The sequence below is a fragment of the Tursiops truncatus genome, chromosome 15 (genome assembly GCF_011762595.2).
Source record: "Tursiops truncatus isolate mTurTru1 chromosome 15, mTurTru1.mat.Y, whole genome shotgun sequence".
Taxonomy (NCBI): Eukaryota; Metazoa; Chordata; class Mammalia; order Artiodactyla; family Delphinidae; genus Tursiops; species Tursiops truncatus.
In genome coordinates, this window is record NC_047048.1 from 56,836,568 (window position 1) to 56,856,409 (window position 19,842).

The window sequence follows — 19,842 nt, forward strand, 5'->3', positions numbered from 1 at the left end:
AGCAAAGCGATTCAGTTATACATTTACATATATCCATTCTTTTTCAGATTCTGATGAGAACTTTTAAGATCTACTGTCTTAGACATATATATTATTAAATGATCACCACAATAAGTCCAGTTAAGGAGAATATAAAAATGAATATTTATTAAATCTTTAGGGACAGGAAGACTTTCTAATCTAAGCTTAGAAATGATACAAGAAATTCTAAAGAAACAGTTTATCAGATTTGACCACTTAAGGATTTTTTAACTTTTTGCTGATAATTTATTGAAATATACTCTAAGTGCAATTAACTGGCTACAGGGACTTATTGTACAACACAGGGAATATAGCCAATATTTTATAATAACTATAAATGGAATATAACCCTTAAAAATTGTGAATCACTATGTTGTACACCTGAAATTTATATAATATTGTACATCAGCTATACCTAAAAAAAGCATGTAAAATATCTCATAATATTTTTATATTGATTACATTTAAAATATTTTGGATATGTTCGATTGAATAAAATATATTATAAATACATACATACATACAGTTTAACTGTATCTGTTTAAAGTTTTGACAGATGTATATATTCATGAAACCACCAGCACAGTCAAGATACAGATTTTTGTCACCCCCCCAAAAGTTTTCTAATACCTTTTTGCAGATCATCTTTTCCCCCAGCTTCTGGCTTTAGGCAACCACTTACTAGCTTTCTGTCACTGTAGATTAGTTTGCATTTTCTAAAATGTTATATAAATGGACATGATACATTCTGTACCCTTTTGAGCCTGGCATTTTTCACTCAACATGATTTTTAGGTCATCCATGTTGTTGTGTGTATCAATAGTTTTTCCTTTTTATTGCTTTATTGATGAGTAGTATTCCACTGTATGGATGTAGCATAAAATTTATCACACTAATAATTTAAAACTCTAAAAAGTATTCAAAAGGGGAATTAAAAGACAAAAACACAAACCAGGAAAACTGTTTTTGGTGATTAAAAAAAAAATGAGTTGCTGTTTCTTTTCTATGAAGAGCTCTAACTTTATCAACATGAAAACACTGAGTGCCAGGTCATGGATGTTCAGAGAACGTGAGGTTAGTTAACAGATACGTGGAAGCACATCAGACGCATGCTACCACTAATGTAAATTACCACTAATGTAAATTAGTAAAGAGTAGATAAAAGGTACAGTGAAGTAAACAAAAGGTGAAGTGGAATTTATAATATGAATGTCCAGTCATAGTGGTGGGTTAAGAGGGGCGTCAGATGCAGCCTTTGAAAACGTTTACAGATAGTTTACAACAACATGGTAGATGCGAATGGTAGATTAAGTTTTAAAAGCAAGATATGAAACTGTAAAAGTGAATATGATTTCCCAATACATAAAAAAGGGAAGTCAATGAATGAATAGGAAGAATAGACTAGAAGGAAAAGTACTAAAATGTTAGCTGTAGTTGGAGTTGGGTGATGGGACCTTGGATTAATTTTTTTAACCTTTATTCTCTATTCTATTTTTATATTTTTCTCAAATTTTTATTTAATGAACATACGACTTTCATAATGAAATCTTAAATTATTAAAAAAAAAAAAAAAAGGGACTTCCCTGGCCGTCCAATGGTTAAGACCCCATGCTCCCAATGCAGCAGGCCCAGGTTTGGTCCCTGGTTGGGGAACTAAAATCCCACATAACACAACTAAGCCCATGTGCTGCAACTAGAGAAGCCCACAGCCAAAAATCAATAAATAAAAATTTTAAAGTATATATAAACTAACTTTAAAAAAAAACCTTTTCCTCTAAGATCAGGAGCAAGACGAAAATACTTGCTTTTGCCACGTCTATTCAACATAGTATTGGAAGTCCTAGCCAGAGCAATTAGGCGAGCAAAAGAAATAAAAGGCATTTAAATTGGAAAGAAAGAAGTAAAAGTAGCTCTGTTCATGGATGACATGATTTATATGTAGAAATTCCTAAAGATTACACACACACACACACACACACACACACACAAACTGTTAGAATTAACAAACGAATCACCAACGTTGCAGAATATGAAATAAACAGATAAAAGAACAGTTGCATTTCTGTACCCAAACTGTGAATAATCCGAAACGGTTCTTAAGGAAACAATTCCAGTAAATTTAACCAAGGAGTTGAAAGACTTAAAACATCAAAATCCACAAAACATTGCTGAAAGAAATTAAAGAAGACCTAAATAAATGGTAAGACATCCCACGTTCATGGGCTGGAAAACTTAATATTAAAATAAGATGATAGTACTACCCAAAGCAATCAATAGATTCAGGGCAATTCCTGTTAAAACCCCAATGGCGTTTTTTGCAGAAATGACAAAACCCATCCTGAAACTCATATGGAATCTCAAGGGACTCCCTTGCCAAAATAGCCAAAATGATCTTGAAAAAGAAGAAAGTTGGAGGACTCACACTTCCTAATTTCAAAACTAGCTACAGAGCTACAATAATTGTAACAGTGTGGTATTGGTGTAAGATTAGATATGTAGACCAATGGAGCAGAATAGAGAGCCCAAAAAGAAAGTCTTGCTTATATGGTCAAATGATTTTCAACAAGGGTGCCAAGATCATTCAATGAGAAGAGGACAGTCTTTTCAACAAACAGTGCTGGAAAAACTGGATATCCACATGCAAAAGAATGAAGTTAGACTCTTACCTTACACTGTATACAAAAAAAAACTCAAAATGGAGTATAAGCCTAAATGTGGGAACGAAAACTATTAAATTCTTAGAAGAAAACATAGGAGTAAATCCTCGTGACCTTGGATTAGGCAGCAGTTTCTTGGATTTGACACCAAAAGCACAGACAACAAAAGAAAAAAATATATAAGTTGGACTTCATCAAATTTTAAAACTTCTCTGCATCAAAAGACTCTATTAAGAATGTGAAATGCAGCCCACAGAATGGGAGAAAATATTTGCAAATCATTTATCCGATAAGGGATTAATATCCTAGGAAGAGATGATATTTTCAGTTTAGGAGAAAAGACCCTGTACTTCCTATATCTCCTAAAACTGGGTGTGGGTAAGCACATCTATAACTGAATCCCAGTAAACCACGTAATGTGAAAATAACTGGACTGACATTCACCATATGTGTTCTGACAGTAGATGTGAGGGCTTGTATCATGCATATGGCTTTTCTCAGTGATGCTCCCTCTTTTTCTCTTTAGGATTCCACCAGTATTGTTGCTGCCCTTCTGATAGACTTCAAAAGTTCATTGCTTCCCCATCTTCCAGTTCATTTCCGTGGATCAAACAATTTTCTGATGATTGCCCTTTTCCCCAAATCCAAGATATACCAAACATTTTACTCAGAGGTAACATCAATCATTATTCAGCAAAACAATTACTACCCTTTTTCCTAGCAATTTAGTTGGTAAGGCAATGTTTCAGGGCTAACAGTGAGGTGCTGAGAGGGAGAGTTGGGAGGGCTGGTGTGAGGGTGGCTGCTTCTGATCTTTTTGGGTTCTGGAATAGACTCTTGCCATTGAAAGGTGAGAACCTAAAGGAACTGAACAAAAGGCTTTCTAACTTCTAAGAAAAATATTCTTTGTCCCTTATAAGTCATAATTAGACTCATTTTCCTTTTAGCTACTTTATTGAGTTGTTAGGCCCAACCTACTGGGTCAGAGCTCTCTACCCCACCCCAAACTCTCGCTCCCCATGGTTCATAGGCCCTGCCCTTGCAAGTGGTTCCACCTGGCAGGCTGCACACCATAGGCTTTCAGCACAGATTGCATGAGTGAGGGAGCTCACCAAGAATTATACAGCCTACTTAGAGACCAAGCAGTAGCCAGAGTCATACAAATGGCCAGTCTTATTCTGGTGGAAATGCTTGGAAAGGTGTGGTGCAACAGCTTTTGAGAGGACAGTCCCTCCCTCAGGATAGATTCGTAGAACAGGGAGGAGGCAAGAACTGGCCTTGGCTGCAGAGTGGCTTTTAGGGCCTGTCTGTGTCTCCATCTTACTGCCAGCTGGTCCTTCTACCTCCTTGTGCTTGTCCTTTCAGTCTAGGAACCTAGAGATTCTCTTCAGCTATTCCTCTGCCTCTAGGCAGGAGTTGCTTGAACTCCTTCTGTCTGGCCCTATCACCAGGGAAAACATGCCCCTGCTGCCAGAACAGTATTACCTGATACCTTCCTCTGTGCTTCCTGGCCTCTTAAGGAGCAGAATCCCTGGGAGAAGAACCCAGAAAGAAATTCTAGTTTTTAAAAATACAGAACAGAATTGCTTCAGGCCTCTATTTTTGGAACAAACTTGTTTGTTATGATGGTTTTTCTCTGTACTGACAGTCTAGATTTTCAACAGCCATCAAATCCCCATGTGGGTTCCATATCCTGTTGTTGGGTTTAAAGTGTTCTTTGCTCAAATTCTGTTTTGTTTAGGTCTTCTCCCCCTGGCAACAGCAGGCTAACTCAGGGCTGTCTTTAAAAGTGATCCAGGAAGATGGATTATCTGTGGAACAAAAGAGATTGTAAGTGGCTGCCTTCAGTGTTTATGCTTGCTTCCCTAGGCTGTGTGTGTCTGCTCTCTCTGCAGGATGACTTGTGTTATGTAACACAGGGGTCCTGGCTTCTGAAAGGGCCGACACAATCATTCCAGTGCTGCCAACTTGCAGGTAGCCAGTGCCCTTGGGGAACAAAAGTCAAGAGAGATGAAATCCACCAAGAATCAGAAACCTGTAGTATTACCAAAGGTTTTAGGCCAGGCTTCCTATGTGGGCAAACCAGTCATCTTGCATTAATGCCGAATTTTGCTTAAGTCAGTGAGATGCTTGTTTTAGAAGTATTGACTCTGTCACGGGACTTTGGCTTGAAAATATCAGAACAAGTTATGTAAAGTATGTTTGCTGTAGAGAGATGGAATTCTAATCTGTGAGCCTTTGATATTCCAGACACTCCAGTGCACAGAAGCTCTTCAGTGTCCTGAGCCATTCTGCTGGGGAGAAACGGAGTCCTCTAAAGCTACTCTCAGCCAAACTCCCAGAGCTGGATGGGTGAGCTCTGTTTTTCTGTTTCTGACTTTTGAAATGTCAGAAACCTCAGAGTTGGTGCTTTCTAAGCTCCATTTTCTTTCTTTATAGCTTCTTAAGAATAATTATAAAAAGTAGTAGTGACACACCATATACAATTTTATTCTCTAGAGATATTCACTAAGGTTTCTTTTCAGCAATTAAAAAAGTTTATCATGTGAATGGGCACATTCAGGCAAGGCTGGTGATGGTAACATAATAGCATTGTCTTTCTTTTTCTAGGTTTCTCCAGCATTTTGCCGTCAGCAGCGTTAGTCGGGAACCCATGATGAGGACCCATCTCCCTGTCCTGCTGCAGCAAGCTGAAATCAACCCTACTCACACAGTAGAAAATGACAAGGTACAGCAGCTCACCAAATAAGCTGGGAATTCATGGGAAGATAATCCTGATAGCCTGCCCTTAATCTTCAGTGTCAATTAACAAAAGGAGCTCAGGCAGAGTCCCTTTTATAAGACTCTCCACCTCCCTGGATACTGATGTAATGATACACATGAAACCTGCTCTATATAATGACTGTGTACAGGCATCTACATTAACCCCAGCTGAGCCCCATAGCAATGATGAAACCCTGGCATATTGCTGTGCCTTCCCCTTGCTCCTCCAGGTCTTCCAAACTCCTGCTCAGTACTCTCATGCCATCAGCTCTTTCTGGTTGCAAGGACTTACCTGACACATTGAGCTTCGTAAGGGGAAGTGTTAGCAAGACCTTGCTAGCACCACCAGGATAAGGTGACACTTTATAAACACTGTCTTCCCAAGAGTGGATTTTAATCTGCTCCTGCTTCACACGCCTCTCCTCTTGACTCCTCCCACCATTTCTTTGGAACCATATGTCATAATATGCTCAAAGAGGGCATTTATTTCTGTGCAAATCTAGAAGACACTCAGATGCAAAAGGAAATAGAAGCATTAAGCAGTCAGAAGCCTCATTTTTCCCTTAAGCAAGAGTTTAAAAATGAAAATGTTATATTTTACATATTTTTTTAATATATGTATTGATATTTCATATAACAAAGTGCTACAGGACTGGCCTTAAAGTAAGAAGGTATCTGGCTGTGAGCATGTTTGCTGGGATTTGAGAGGCTGAGGCGTAGGTGCTGAGGAATGGGAACCAAGATGGAGAAATTTGGATGGGAAGAGTATAAACAGAAAGTCAGTTACATGGAGTACTGCCCACAGGCACAGAAAGGGATACATACTAAGGGTCTGGTCAGAGGGGAGGAGGGAGAACTGTTTCCCATAAAAGAGGCATCCATAGCCATCTCTGTGCTGATGGGACTAGCTCAAGTGATGAGTGCCACCAAGTTGAACTTCACTCCAGACCTGTCCCAGTGAGTCTTGTGTATTGTGAAATAAAACATACTTAAAGAAGCCCTTGCCATGCTATGTCACTGACATCGTTATCCTTCAGCAAATGCATGGTTCCTTTCTTCCTCTGCTTGACCCCTTCTTTGTTGGTGAATTTCTTGAGTTGCTTTGGAATGTCTGCCTGCAGAGGGCCCTGTTTTCATGTGGTCGTGTGCCAAGATTAGGAAAGTGCAGCCTGGCACCTCTTCTCCCCATCAAGATTGAGAAGTGCTTCCTCCACCCAGTTTGTTTCCTTAGCTCAGGCCCTGTGGCTTGGAAGGCACAGGCCACTCCCCTCCTTCGCTGAGTTTACGACACCAATTTAGCCTGTGGCATTTTTGTCCCAAACCTCCTTTCTGCCCAGTATTTTCCATTATACTTTTTTTGTTTTTTTAGCTTATTGGGTATAGCTGCTTCACAATGTTGTGCTAGTTTCTGCTGTACAGCGAAGTGAATCAGCCATATTTATGCACATATCCCCTCACTTCTGGATTTCCCTCCCATCTAGGTCACCACAGAGCGTTGAGTAGAGTTCCCTGTGCTATACAGCAGGCTCTCACTAGTTATCTGTTCCACACATAGACTGATCTAGTCACAGCCTGCTCCATGGAAATTATTATAGTAACGCTACATTGTTGTATATGGTGTTTGCTATGTGCCAGACACTGTTGCATGCATTTTGTTTACATATATTAACTTAGCTAATCATTACATCCACCCTGCAAGGTAGATTCTGTTGTGAGCCCAAGGTCACATAGCTAGTGAGTGCTGGTGCTGAGGTTCAAACCCATAGAACCTGGCTCAAGAAGTCAGTTCTTTTAACCTCTTGCACAACGCTGCCTCCCAGTTGAATCACAAACCCACATGGCTTTTCTTTCATGTAGGTAATTATCAGCATTGTAACTGGCCTCCCAGGCTGTCATGCTAGCGAGCTCTGTGCTTTTCTGGTCACTCTGCATAAGGAATACGGCAGGTTAGTATGGCTGCTGCCTTTGCTTTGGGGAAAGGGATTCTATGTCTGGGTCTGCCTTGGCACTGGGAAACCTTCTTGTATTCTAGTTTGGCTTGTATTCTAGTTTGGCAAGATAGACAGTTAACCAGATAAGGAAAATAGTATATTAGCTAGTGAAAAGTGCTATGGAGAAATTAATGCAGAGAATGCTATAGGGAGTGCTGGGCTGGGGGAGGGATTCCAGTTTTAAATTGGGTACTCAGGGAAGACCTCACTGAGAAGGTGACATTTGAGCAAAGGCCTGAGGAAATGGGGGAATGAACCCTTGGGTATCTGGGCAAGAGCCCTGTAGCAGCAGGACCAGCATGGGCAGAGGCCTGGGAATGTGCCTGGTCAGCAGGGGAATTCAGGACCAGGGTGGTTAGAACTTGAGAGCTGGTGGATGTGATCCTTCCGTGACCACAAGGGGACTGCGTGAGCTCAGGTGGAACTGGGACATGCTGGCTTAGGCAAAATTGGGGAAATCATTCATCCATCACTTCCATTTGGCTGGCAGATTGCTAAACAACCCTTGCCGACCAGGCTTTTTTTTTTTTTTTTTTTTTTTTTTTTTTGCGGTACGCGGGCCTCTCACTGTTGTGGCCTCTCCCGTTGCGGAGCACAGGCTCCGGACGCGCAGGCTCAGCGGCCATGGCTCACGGGCCTAGCCGCTCCACGGCATGTGGGATCTTCCCGGACCGGGGCACGAACCCATGTCCCCTGCATCGGCAGGTGGACTCTCAACCACTGCGCCACCAGGGAAGCCCCCCGACCAGGCTTTTAATAACTAGTTGGTCTACCTCAAAGTAAGGGATCCTGGGCTTCCCTGGTGGTGCAGTGGTTAAGAATCCGCCTGCCAATGTAGGGGACATGGGTTCGAGCCCTGGTCCAGGAAGATCCCACTTAGTTGCTACAGAGCAACTAAGCCCATGTGCCACAACTACTGAGCCTGCTCTCTAGAGCCCGCGAGCCACAACTCCTGAAGCCTGTGCGCCTAGAGCCCGTGCTCTGCAACAAGAGAAACCACCACAGTGAGAAGCTCGCGCACCGCAACAAAGAGTAGCCCCCGCTTGCAACTAGAGAAAGCCCGCACACAGCAGCAAAGACCCAACACAACCAAAAATAAATAAATTAAATAAATAAATTTATTTAAAAAAAAAAAAAAGGCAAGGCGTCCTGCAGGAGGCCATATAGCAGAATTGAGAAGACTGAAATCACCTAGAAGTTTGGGAGTTTAGAGTGGGAGATTGTGGGGGGGGCGCTGTGGGGAGCCTCCTTCATGAGTACTCAATAGCTAACGAGTTCCTCCCTCATTTCCATTTCTTTTGTTCTGTAAAGAATCTGAATTCTTCACCCTACCCATTATCCCATTATTCTTTTTTTTGACTGTGCCACGTGGCATGTGCGATCTCAGTTCCCCAACCAGGAATTGAACCTGGGCCACTGCAGTGAAAGTGCTGAATCCTAACCACTGGGCCCCTAGGGAACTCCCCCTCCCTCCATTACTTATTCTTAGCAAGAATTTTACTGAAAACTGGACTGAAGCCATTTTACTAAATGATCTTTCAGGAAGTGACTGCCTGTTCAGGAGTCTTTCTCAACTCTGAAATCTGTTGGTCATGTGCTTATCTGACCTTTTTTCCTGTGGCAAGGCATTTCCTGCCAAAAGCTCCAGTGGTAGTGATTGCAGGATACAGGGCTCCCCACCCAGCCAGTGCACTCTGCCTATTTCTGTGGTGCCAGGATTGCTTTCTCCTGTATGGGTTCACTGGACAGAGAGTCTGTGGGTGTACTGGTCACATTTGAATCCACTGGCAGAGCCTATGGGCCTGGTCCTCATGCTGAGATTACACTTGCCATTTCCAGGTGGATGGTATACCGTCAAGTCATGGACAGCTCCGAATGTTTTCACGCTGCCCACTTCCAGAGATACCTTTCCAGTGCCCTGGAGGCCCAACAGAACTGCTCTGCCCGCCAGTCAGCCTACATACGCAAGAAGACCAGACTACTGGTGGTGTTACAAGGGTGAGCGCTGGAAGCCTTTTGGGGATAGTGGGGTAGGGTGGTGACCTTGCCATTATTGTTATTTCATGTGTGGCTAACTTGGGGCACAGAACAAACACACATGCATGAGAAGTGTCTGTGTTACACAGATATGCCTTCAACAAGAACTGTTGCCATCCTGTGGCCCAGAGTGACTGGTGAAGATTGCACACAAGTTTTAAGTTTGGCCTCAACATCATAATATCCTCAGAAGGCAGAGAGTTAGGGAGGTGGTTTTCTGGGCAAGATTCTTTGATAATTCTTCTAACAGTAATGGTCCCTAAGCTTCTTCCTTTGCCACCGAGGCAAGGGAGCTTCAGTTTTTTCAGTCCTCCCTCCTGTGGAGTTGCAGAGACAGTCCCCACACTCTAGTCTCGAGCCCCATCATCCACGGAATGGCTAGTGCAGGAGGGTTTCCTTGGACCCTCAGTGAGGAGCATGAATAATCCAGTTGGGCAAGGAGCTCCCTGTGAGGACAGTTTCGGAGTGTGTACCACTGCTTGGGGAGCCCTGGCTGCAAGGAGCTTCCCTTGACCTGTTCTAAGAGCTTCCAGGGAGGAAGCAGGCCCATCATCCCCTGGGCCCAGAGGAGAACGTGTCAGATCAGGAAAACATGGGCTGTGCTCTTTGCTGCTGTCATTATAGTTGGTGATAAAGAGGCTTTTGGCAGTTCTCACAAAGTGCTTTTGTGCTATGCTGTGTTTTTTTGTGCTCATAATAATTAGTATTTGCAACTGGCTAATTATTTCCAGTAGAGAATAGGCCCGGATCCAAAACCCTGTTTGGTGTCTGGGGTGTGATGGTGAGGACTGGAGGAAAGCCAGGCCGATGGTGCTGCAGGAGGCAGGTGGGAGTATGTGCCCTGCCAGGCCATCTTTCCTCTTCTTTAGATCTTGTTCTTACACCTGCTTTGGGCTTCCCTTCTGTTGACCCTTTTGTCCTACTAGTGGGCTGAGGTTGTGGAAGCCACAGAGCCAGAAGGCTAGAAACCACTTGTTTTCCATCGCTTCTAATGGTCAAAGGAATGGGTTGGCCTAGCTTCATCACCTCCTGCTGCTTCTCCAGAGTTGAGTCATTGGGGCTGTGGACCTGGAGTCAAATTTGGTAGCTTGACATTGTGCAGCTGAGGTCATTTCCATCTTCCATTACTTCAGAAAGCATTGTTGACTCCTTGTCTCTAACTGTGCAAGTCTGCAAAAGTGCTAGCTGTCCTGGCTGCTCTGGACTGCAGTGACAGTGTATGGCCAGCCCACTTGTACTCTCAGACCCAGTTCTTGCCCAGTCATAGCCCCAGGACACTAGGAACCTCAGATGTATTTCCTGCTGTGGTGCTCACTATGACATTGTTATTACAGGCTGGGCCCATTCTCTTGAGGCACAGCAGGGAACACATGGCAGCCTCTTTGTAGCATGTCCATCTCCTTGGGGCTGGGCCTGAGAGCCCAGTATTGAGGTTGTTGGTGAGGGGACACCCCAGAGGCTTCTCAAGTTGAGAATTTTATTCCTTGAATGTGGCCTTTATTTTGATTTACAGGATTCTGTGCTGTAGGGCAGAGTTTTCTTTTGCCCCTAGAGTGGCCTGGTCCCATTCTACTTACTGCAGCAGGTAGGCAGTGGTACTGAGCTTTGACATCAAGTGGATTATTAGGTTGTTGTTTTAAAAATTAATGTATTTTGAAATGATAAAATTTTAGGAATGGAGGACTGATTAGTGGTTGCCAGGAGTTAGGGATGGGAGTTGGGGGCAGGAGGGAGGTGGGTGTGGTTATAAAAGGGCAACATAAGCAAGCTTTGTGGTGAGGAACTGTTCAGTATCTTTATCGTGGTGGTGGAGCCTACACAGGTGACAAAATTGTATAGAACTTAATACATACACAAATAAGTAAAACTGTGGAAATCTGAGTTTTAATAATTTTAAGGAATTTGAGGGGCTGTATTTGTTTATACTCTGGGACATTGTAAAATTATTCTTTACATTATCTACATTTAAAACAGTATTGCTCAAAACAAAAATTGAATTAATGTAAAACGAGGTAAAATTGTAGGCTTAAATTGCAAATGTAAAATAGAGCCCGAAAGACAATTGTATGGAATATGTTGTTTCAGAGGAAAGAAAGTTAAAGCCCTGCTGGGTTTTTCGTTTCTGTTTTTTTGGGGGATTTTGTGTTTTTTTTGCAGTACGTGGGCCTCTCACTGTTGTGGCCTCTCCCGTTGCGGAGCACAGCCTCCAGACGCACAGGCTCAGCAGCCATGGCTCACGGGCCCAGCCGCTCCGTGGCACGTGGGATCTTCCCGGACCGGGGCATGAACCTGTGTCCCCTGCATCGGCAGGCAGACTCTCAACCACTGCGCCACCAGGGAAGCCCTTGTTTTTGTTTTTAATAAAGAGAATACTGACAAGAAAGAGGCAATACAAAGAGTTAGTTTTTTGCCTTCATCATGCAGTTGGGGCAGTTTAGCCAGAGTGGCCAGGTACAGGCTTCATCAGTTGGATCGGTGTGCATCCTTCTGAGGTGAGGGCTGCCTCCTGCTGTCTGGAAGCCATGCCCAGGATGGTTATAAGGCAGGGGCTGGGCAGTAAGGGAGGGCATTAGCAGGCACACCATTAACAAGTAGAGTGATTGACACCAAAGACCTGCTGTCTGCTTCAGTGGCTCCTGGCTGCAGTGCCCAGATGCTTCACCTAGATACATTGGCCTCACCAAGAAGCCTGGGGCCTGTTTTTTGCTCTAACTTTTTTCCATTAAAATCAGTGAAAATTAATGTAATCCTCTGAAAACTTGGAAATTCCCCAGTCACCCTGTCTAAGGGAAATCTATTGTATTAAAATTGCCAAAATCCTCAGGACTGACTTATAAATGTTTCAGTTCTTTTTTTTTTTTTTAACATCTTTATTGGAGTATAATTGCTTTACAATGGTATGTTAGTTTCAGCTTCACAACAAAATGAATCAGTTATATATACACATATATTCCCATATCTCTTCCCGCTTGCGTCTCCCTCCCTCCCACCCTCCCTATCCCACCCCTCCAGGCGGTCACAAAGCACCGAGCTGATCTCCCTGTGCTATGCGGCTGCTTCCCACTAGCTAACTGCCTTACGTTTGGTAGTGTATATATGTCCATGCCTCTTTATTGCTTTGTCACAGTTTACCCTTCCCCCTCCCCATAGCCTCAAGTCCATTCTCTAGTAAGTCTGTGTCTTTATTCCTGTTTCACCCCTAGGTTTTTCATGACATTTTTTTTTAAAAATTCCATATATATGTGTTAGCATACGGTATTTGTCTCTCTCTTTCTGACTTACTTCACTCTGTATGACAGACTCTAGGTCTATCCACCTCATTACAAATAGCTCAATTTCATCTCTTTTTATGGCTGAGTAATATTCCATTGTATATATGTGCCACATCTTCTTTATCCATTCATCCGATGATGGACACTTAGGTTGTTTCCATCTCCGGGCTATTGTAAATAGAGCTGCAGTTCTTTTTTTTTAAATTAAGATGATTATTATTTTTTATTTATGGTTGTGTTGGGTCTTCATTGCTGCACACGGGCTTTCTCTAGTTGCGGTGAGCGGGAGCTACTCTTCATTGCGGTGCGCCAGCTTCTCATTGCAGTGGCTTCACTTGCTGTGGAGCACGGGCTCTAGGTGCGCGGGCTTCAGTAGTTGTGGCTCGCGGGCTCTAGAGCGCAGGCTCAGTAGTTGTGGTGCACAGGCTTAGTTGCTCCGCGGCATGTGGGATCTTCCTGGACCAGGGATCAAACCCATGTCCCCTGCATTGGCAGGTGGATTCTTAACCACTACACCACCAGGGAAGTCCCTTTCAGTTCTTTTTAGCCCTAAGAAATGAGAGTCTCTACAGCTTGTACCAAACATGGAAAGTAAAAAGCCCCCAGACACTTTTCTTTAGAAGAAGAGGAAAAAGCTGATGCTGAGGAGCAAGGCTAGGGCACTTCACCATGAGCATTAAGGCCATTAAACACAACTACAAAGAGATTTAAGGCAGTTTGTAAGCTTCAGGCCTGCTTACCAGAGTGTTACTGCAGTGTGAGGGGCTCTCCTAGCATCTAGGACCATCCAAACACTGCAGAACCAGTGGAAAGCACTCTACATGGTCATATACACACATGCCCAGGCAGTGGGAGAAGCCTTCAAGAGAAACCAGGGAGCAGAGGGCTCGCTCTTTGTAGAACCTAGCACACCATGTTCTCTACTGAAGCGCCCACTGCTGTTTGGTCAGGACTGAGGCAGACCTGGGGTTGGGGGTGCTAATGTTGTTGTGTGGAGTAAAGTCAAGTACCGTTGTACAAATGAATTGTTTGTAGGAACTCAGGAAATAGCCCAGGCAGGCTGTACCTATCCCCCCAGCCCCAGGCTAAGACCAGGTCTGTATGATCAGCAAGGCTGCCCATCAGATTTGCCTTTTCCTCCGTAAGAACTGACCTTTTGTGATAGACTGGGTCAGTCAGGACAGTGTTCTTGGAGTGGCCAGGGGTCTGCCTGGAGTTCAATGTCCAGTTCATTCACCTGCCTTGCTTTAGGCACCATTGATTACAGCACCCAGCAACTACCTTACATTCTTATTGCAGAGACACACAATAAGCAAATTAGAAAATACAGTGTATGTAGCTGTAGTCAGTGCTTTGGAGAAGAATTGGGGTGAGGGTGGGGAGTATCAAGAGAGAGGATTGCTATATCCCATAGGCTGCATGAAGTCAGAGGACACCTCTCTCATAAGATGCCAATTGAGCAGAGACCCGAAGCGGGTTGAGGCAGTGAGGCTTGCAGACATCTGAGGAAAAGAGCATTACAGGAGAGGGGACAGGGAGTGCAAAGGTGAAATTATACCTGGCACGTTCAGGGAAGAGCCAGGAGGTCAAAGTAGTTAGATTCAGGTACAGGAAGAAATAGTAAGAAATTAAACTCATCCCTGCAGTGCGGGTCAGATCTTAGAGGGCTGTGTGGGCCATTGTAAGAGCTTTGGCTTTCAGGCCAAAGGGGGGATGGAAGCCACTCACTCAGTGGCTTACCTGATGGGGTTAGTATGACCCCTCTAACTTTTGTGTTGAAAACAGGTTATAGGGAGATACAAAGACAGATACAAAAAAAACCAAAAAAAACACAAAAAAAAACACACAAAAAAAAATACAAAAAAAAAAAGATACAGATACAAAGACAGAAGCAGTTTGGACTCAGTGGTAGAGTGGGAGTATGAGCATAGTTATATTTTAAAGATTAAGAAAAAATGGAGTAAAAGAAGATGCCAAACAAACCTTTGGCCTCGCAGCTGAAAGAGTGGAATCTCCTCTGCTGAGAAGGACAAGACCTCAAGAGGAGCAGATGTGGGAGAGTTGGATCAGGAACATATTAAGTTGTAATTGAAAACATCAAATTGGCCCTGGAGGGAGTTCCAGGCAGGAGATACAAATGCAGTTGGTGTTTGACATGTGTCTACTGACTTGGAGATATGTCTCATAATCCCTCTTTCTCTTGCCTGCATGTTCTGTGAGATGAAAGGAGAGGAAAGAGCTATTAAAGAAAATATACCAATGCGGGAGATCCTAACTTGATTAGAAAACACCAAATCCCACCCTCAGAGCCCCAGGGTCACCTGCAGGCTTCTCATAAGGGGAGTGGGCAGTAGGGTTCTTTCTTCCACTCACTCTTGCGGTTAGAACTAATGGAACTCGGAAATACAGAAGCACTGTGGACTCCAGGGGCTCTAAATCATGAAGTGGGGTGACCCCAAGGAACCTAGTCACAGTCTCCCCCTTTTGGTTTTCCTTCCACCCTTACTCAGCCACTCGGCAAGCATAACCCTCTTCCCGCACTCTAAAGCGCCAATCGGTAAACTAATTATTCCCTTTTTCCCCCCCAGCTACACAGATGTTATTGATGTTGTCCAGGCCCTGCAGATACATCCAGATTCAAATGTCAAGTCCTCCTTCACCATTGGTGCCATCACAGTGTGTGTGGAGCCCCTGAGCTGCTACATGGAGCACAGGTACATACTTAGGACCACCTCTGGCCCACAGGGTGTGTTGTGTTTAAGTGTACAGAAAGCAGTTTTCTCCCACCTCCCAGTAGGAGACACATCTTTACATGTGCTTATGTTTTGGAATGCATCAGTCTACCTTATATGTAATAAATGCCCAGTTGTCATTTGATTAGTGCTAGGTCCTCAGAGCCAGCATTTGGACTGGCAGCTTCTCACCACTTTGTGCACTGAAAAGTCACCCTTCTAGGACAGTGGGACTTGAAATAGCTTCTCCCAGAAAAAAAGAATGCCTATGGCAGGCTTTTATTTTCCTCTTTACTGCAGGGGAGGGGCTTTGTGTCCCAAGGCACTTGGAGTACCTCACAGATACTTTTTCATGTGGTTAAGCCATCTTAAAGCATCTTACCTCAGTTAATGACACTTATTCTCATTACAAACAGGTGAACTTTTTTTTCTACTTTGGAAGTAATAACAAAGAAAATTGAGTATAATTCACTCATAATCTCACTCAATGTTAACTATTATAATTTTTGTGAATTCCTTTCTGGTCTTTTATGTGCATGCTTTTTTACAGTTGTGGTATACATATAATTTTATATCCTTCTTCTTAGGTTAACGTATAGACATGTTATGTAAGTGAACATATATATGTTCCTGCAATTACAGTGGTAATTACATTTTGATTGGGTATGTAATCATTATGTGCATATATGGACATAATAGTCTTAACCAGCTCCGCATTGTTAGTCACATAGGATGTCTCCAGCTTTTCACTATCATAAATAATGCTATGAGAACATCTTTATCCATATAAATTTCTGAAATTTCAGATAATTTCCTTAGAATAGATTCCTCAAAGATATTAATTAATTGTATGATAGTTTTATTACTCTTTATTCATATTTCCAAATGGCTTTCTGAGTGGGTTTTGCAGTTTATACTGCCTCAGTGGTATCTAGAAGTACCTATTTCATCATGAGAGAAATCCTCACTGGGAAGTGTCAAACATTACAGTGTCCCTTCATAGAGCTATTTGACTTCCTCTCCCTTTAGCCTAGTAGAATGTATCCAAGGTCTTTAATCATGTGGTTTTTCTGGCTAGTCCATATTATTATCATCTCCTGGTAACTGATTGATCTATCCTTAGATCTTCATCTGGAAAAGCTCCCTTCTCGAGTCCCAAATTGATATCTTTAGACTTCTCGTAGAATTTACATTAGAAGTTACTTCCCTAGTCACCTTAACTGATCCCAAGAAATGTCTTCACCATTCTCCCTTCTCTTTAGCTCTGACCTAGGTTCTGCTCTCCCATAATAAAGCTAAGGTGGTCTATTTTTCCTTCTGCCTTAGGTTAGGTTATTGTAGTGAATGCTGAGCATCCCCATTGTACTTCAGAATGCCATATTGAGTCTTACATGCCACTCTTTCTACCATCCATGTCTCTTCTTTTTCTGAAGTTTTTACTTAAAGATGAATGAAAGCAGAAAGGGGTCTAACAGGGGACTAGACACTACTAGACATATTAACATAGAAAGGTAGGAAAAGATAGTAATAAACAAAGAACAGACAAAGGTTACACTCTAGACAAGCACTCTTCTACACCGTCAATAAAAAGTTAAGGAGAAGAGAAACTAACAGGGTGGTGAGGGAAGAGCTCAAGGAAGAGATATAAAAGGTCTGGGGAAATGGGGAGGAGGGATCTTCCTGGGGTATTGGAAATGTTCTAAAACAGAATTGTGGCAATGGTTGCACAACTCTGTAAACAATTTACTAAAAATAATCATTGAATTGTACACTTTAAATGAGTAAATTTTATGGTGTACAGGTTATAAATAAAGCAGTTAAATAGAAAAGATCGGGGAAAAGGAATTTAGCTGACAAAAGCAGCTGAAAGATAAACTGTTAGAGTCCTAGAAAGAAAATAAAAATTTCACTATAGAAATGAAAATCTCAAAGCAGTGAGAAGTAAAAGTAGACACTGCTAAAACAAAATGGAAAGGAAATACGGAATTCCCGGGAGGTCCAGTGGTTAGGACTCCTTCCTTCTACTGCAGGGGGCACAGATCCAGTCCCTGGTCGGGGAACTAAGATCCCACAAGCCACACAGCCAAAAAAAAATTTTGAGAGGAAATAGACAAAGAAATGAAGACAATTAGAGAAAAGAGAGGAATTATAGAATACAGATTTAGCTTTTGCGAGGACAGAAATCATTTCTGTTTAATGCTTAGTACATAGTAAGTGCTCATGAAGTGTCTGTGGAATAAATGAGTGTGCCAGCATGTGAGGAATAAGTGTCCTTGAAGAGAATTAAATAAGTAAATCAATAAACAAGCTAAAGATAAGCATATAATCTCTTTAAATATAGAAATAAGGGTAAAGTATATGAATTATAGTTATGGAATATAAAAATACAAATGACAAAATCAGGTGGGTTAAAAAGTATAAGAGATTAGGACTTCCCTGGTGGCGCAGTGGTTAAGAATCTGCCTGCCAATGCAGGGAACACGGGTTTGAGCCCTGGTCCGGGCATATCCCACATGCCACGGAGCAACTAAGCCCATGCGCCACAACTACTGAGCCTGTGCTCTAGAGCCCGTGAGCCACAACTACTGAAGCCCACGCACCTAGAGCCCGTGCTCCGCAACAAGAGAAGTCACCGCAATGAGAAGCAAGCGCACCGCAAAGAAGAGTAGCCCCCGCTCACCGCAACTAGAGAAAGCCCGTGTGCAGCAATGAAGACCCAATGCAGCCAAAAAAAAAAAAGTATAAGAGATCAAAAATAATATTTGTCAATAAATTAAAATTACTGATTTGCTCAGTTTTTAGATATTAATGAGAAATTTCCAAATTTACTTTTGAATCCATTCCAGAAAGTAATGTACTATAGTGGTTTACTAATGCTCTGTTGGAAAACTAATGATTAGCCCCTGTGCATGGGCTGTGGAGCTATTCTGTTTCATGTGCATGGGGGTGCATGTGGAATAGAATAAGAGAATTACGGGACTCATGATCAAGAATAGAAAGTTATTGGGACTTCCCTGGTGGTCCAGCAGTTAAGACTCTGCACTCCCAGCACAGGGGGCCGGGGTTCAATCCCTGGTCAGGGAACTAGATCCCACATGCCTTAACTAGAAAATCCCATGTGCCACAACTAAGACCCGGTGGCTCAGCCAAGTAAATAAATAAATATATTTTTTTTAAAAACTTGGTTAAAAAAAAAAGAATAGAAAGTTATTAAATAACATTAATCCCATTCCATTAAGAAAAAAATTAAGTGGGCCAGTGTTAAGCCCATAATTTTTTTTTTTTTAAAGAAGATGTTGGGGGTAGGAGTTTATTAATTAATTAATTAATTTTTGCTGTGTTGGGTCTTCGTTTCTGTGCGAGGGCTTTCTCTAGTTGTGGCAAGCGGGGGCCACTCTTCATCGTGGTGCGCGGGCCTCTCACTATCGCGGCCTCTCTTGTTGTGGAGCACAGGCTCCAGACGCGCAGGCTCAGTAGTTGTGGCTCCCGGGCCTAGTTGCTCCGCGGCATGTGGGATCTTCCCAGACCAGGGCTCAAACCTGTGTCCCCTGCATTAGCAGGCAGATTCTCAACCACTGTGCCACCAGGGAAGCCCAGCCCATAAATTTTTAAAAAGCAAAAACAATCTGGGAATTCCCTGGCAGTCCAGTGGTTAGGACTTGGTGCTTTCACTGCCGTGGCCTGGGTTCGCTCCCTGGTTGGGGAACTAAGATCCTGCAAGCTGCATTGCATGGCCAAAAGAAAGAAAGAAACAAAGGAGGGGGAGGGAGGGAGGGAGGAAGGAAGGAAGGGAGGGAGGGAGGGAGGGAGGAAGGAAGGGAGGGAGGAAGGAAGGGAGGAAGGAATCCATCCTTACATAGCCAACTGTGGTAGATTAAAATTATGGCCACAGCAGAAGCAGCCCCTCCCATCAAGACCTGAAGAGTCGAATCTACTTCTCACCTGGGCATTGTGACTAGGCTTTGGCCAGTGGGACATCAAGAAGCATGAAACAAGCCAAGGCTTGAAAAGCATTTACACATTGGGGTTTGCCCTCTCTTGCTTCTGGGAGCTAAGACCACCATATGAAGAAGCCTGGGCTAGGCTGCTTGAGGATGAAAGACCATGTGGAGAGAGAGGCCCAGCCATCCATTCCTACCATTTGGACTGAGACCCCAGTTGGGCCTGTGAGTGAGACCATTTTAGATAATCATCAGCCCCAGCTGAGCTGCCCCAGGCCAGAACAACTGCCCATTCAACCTATAGAATCATGAGAAATAATAAATCATCATTATTTTAAGCCACTTAGTTTTGGGGTGATTTTTTATACTGCAACAGTGTAAGAAAATAGGTACACATATACACTCTTTTTTTTTTCCATACACTGTTG

At 43.0% G+C, this 19,842-nt stretch overlaps 1 protein-coding gene across 10 annotated transcripts in view; it reads left to right on the top strand.

Annotated features, from left to right (window-relative positions):
- DNAAF9 (dynein axonemal assembly factor 9) overlaps positions 1–19,842 on the top strand; it is a 148,511-nt gene that overhangs the window by 100,227 nt on the left and 28,442 nt on the right. For 9 of the 10 annotated variants that reach the window (XR_012326237.1, XM_073792753.1, XM_073792754.1 and 6 more), the window contains 7 exons: positions 3,205–3,351; positions 4,420–4,508; positions 4,929–5,030; positions 5,289–5,406; positions 7,299–7,387; positions 9,272–9,430; positions 15,330–15,455. Coding sequence is in view for 9 of the 10 variants with exons in the window: in XM_073792753.1 (XP_073648854.1) it covers positions 3,205–3,351; positions 4,420–4,508; positions 4,929–5,030; positions 5,289–5,406; positions 7,299–7,387; positions 9,272–9,430; positions 15,330–15,455 (830 nt within the window). In the remaining variant the exon portion in view is untranslated. The remainder of the gene's footprint in view (positions 1–3,204; positions 3,352–4,419; positions 4,509–4,928; positions 5,031–5,288; positions 5,407–7,298; positions 7,388–9,271; positions 9,431–15,329; positions 15,456–19,842) is intronic. The other variant, XM_073792756.1, reaches the window with a different exon arrangement.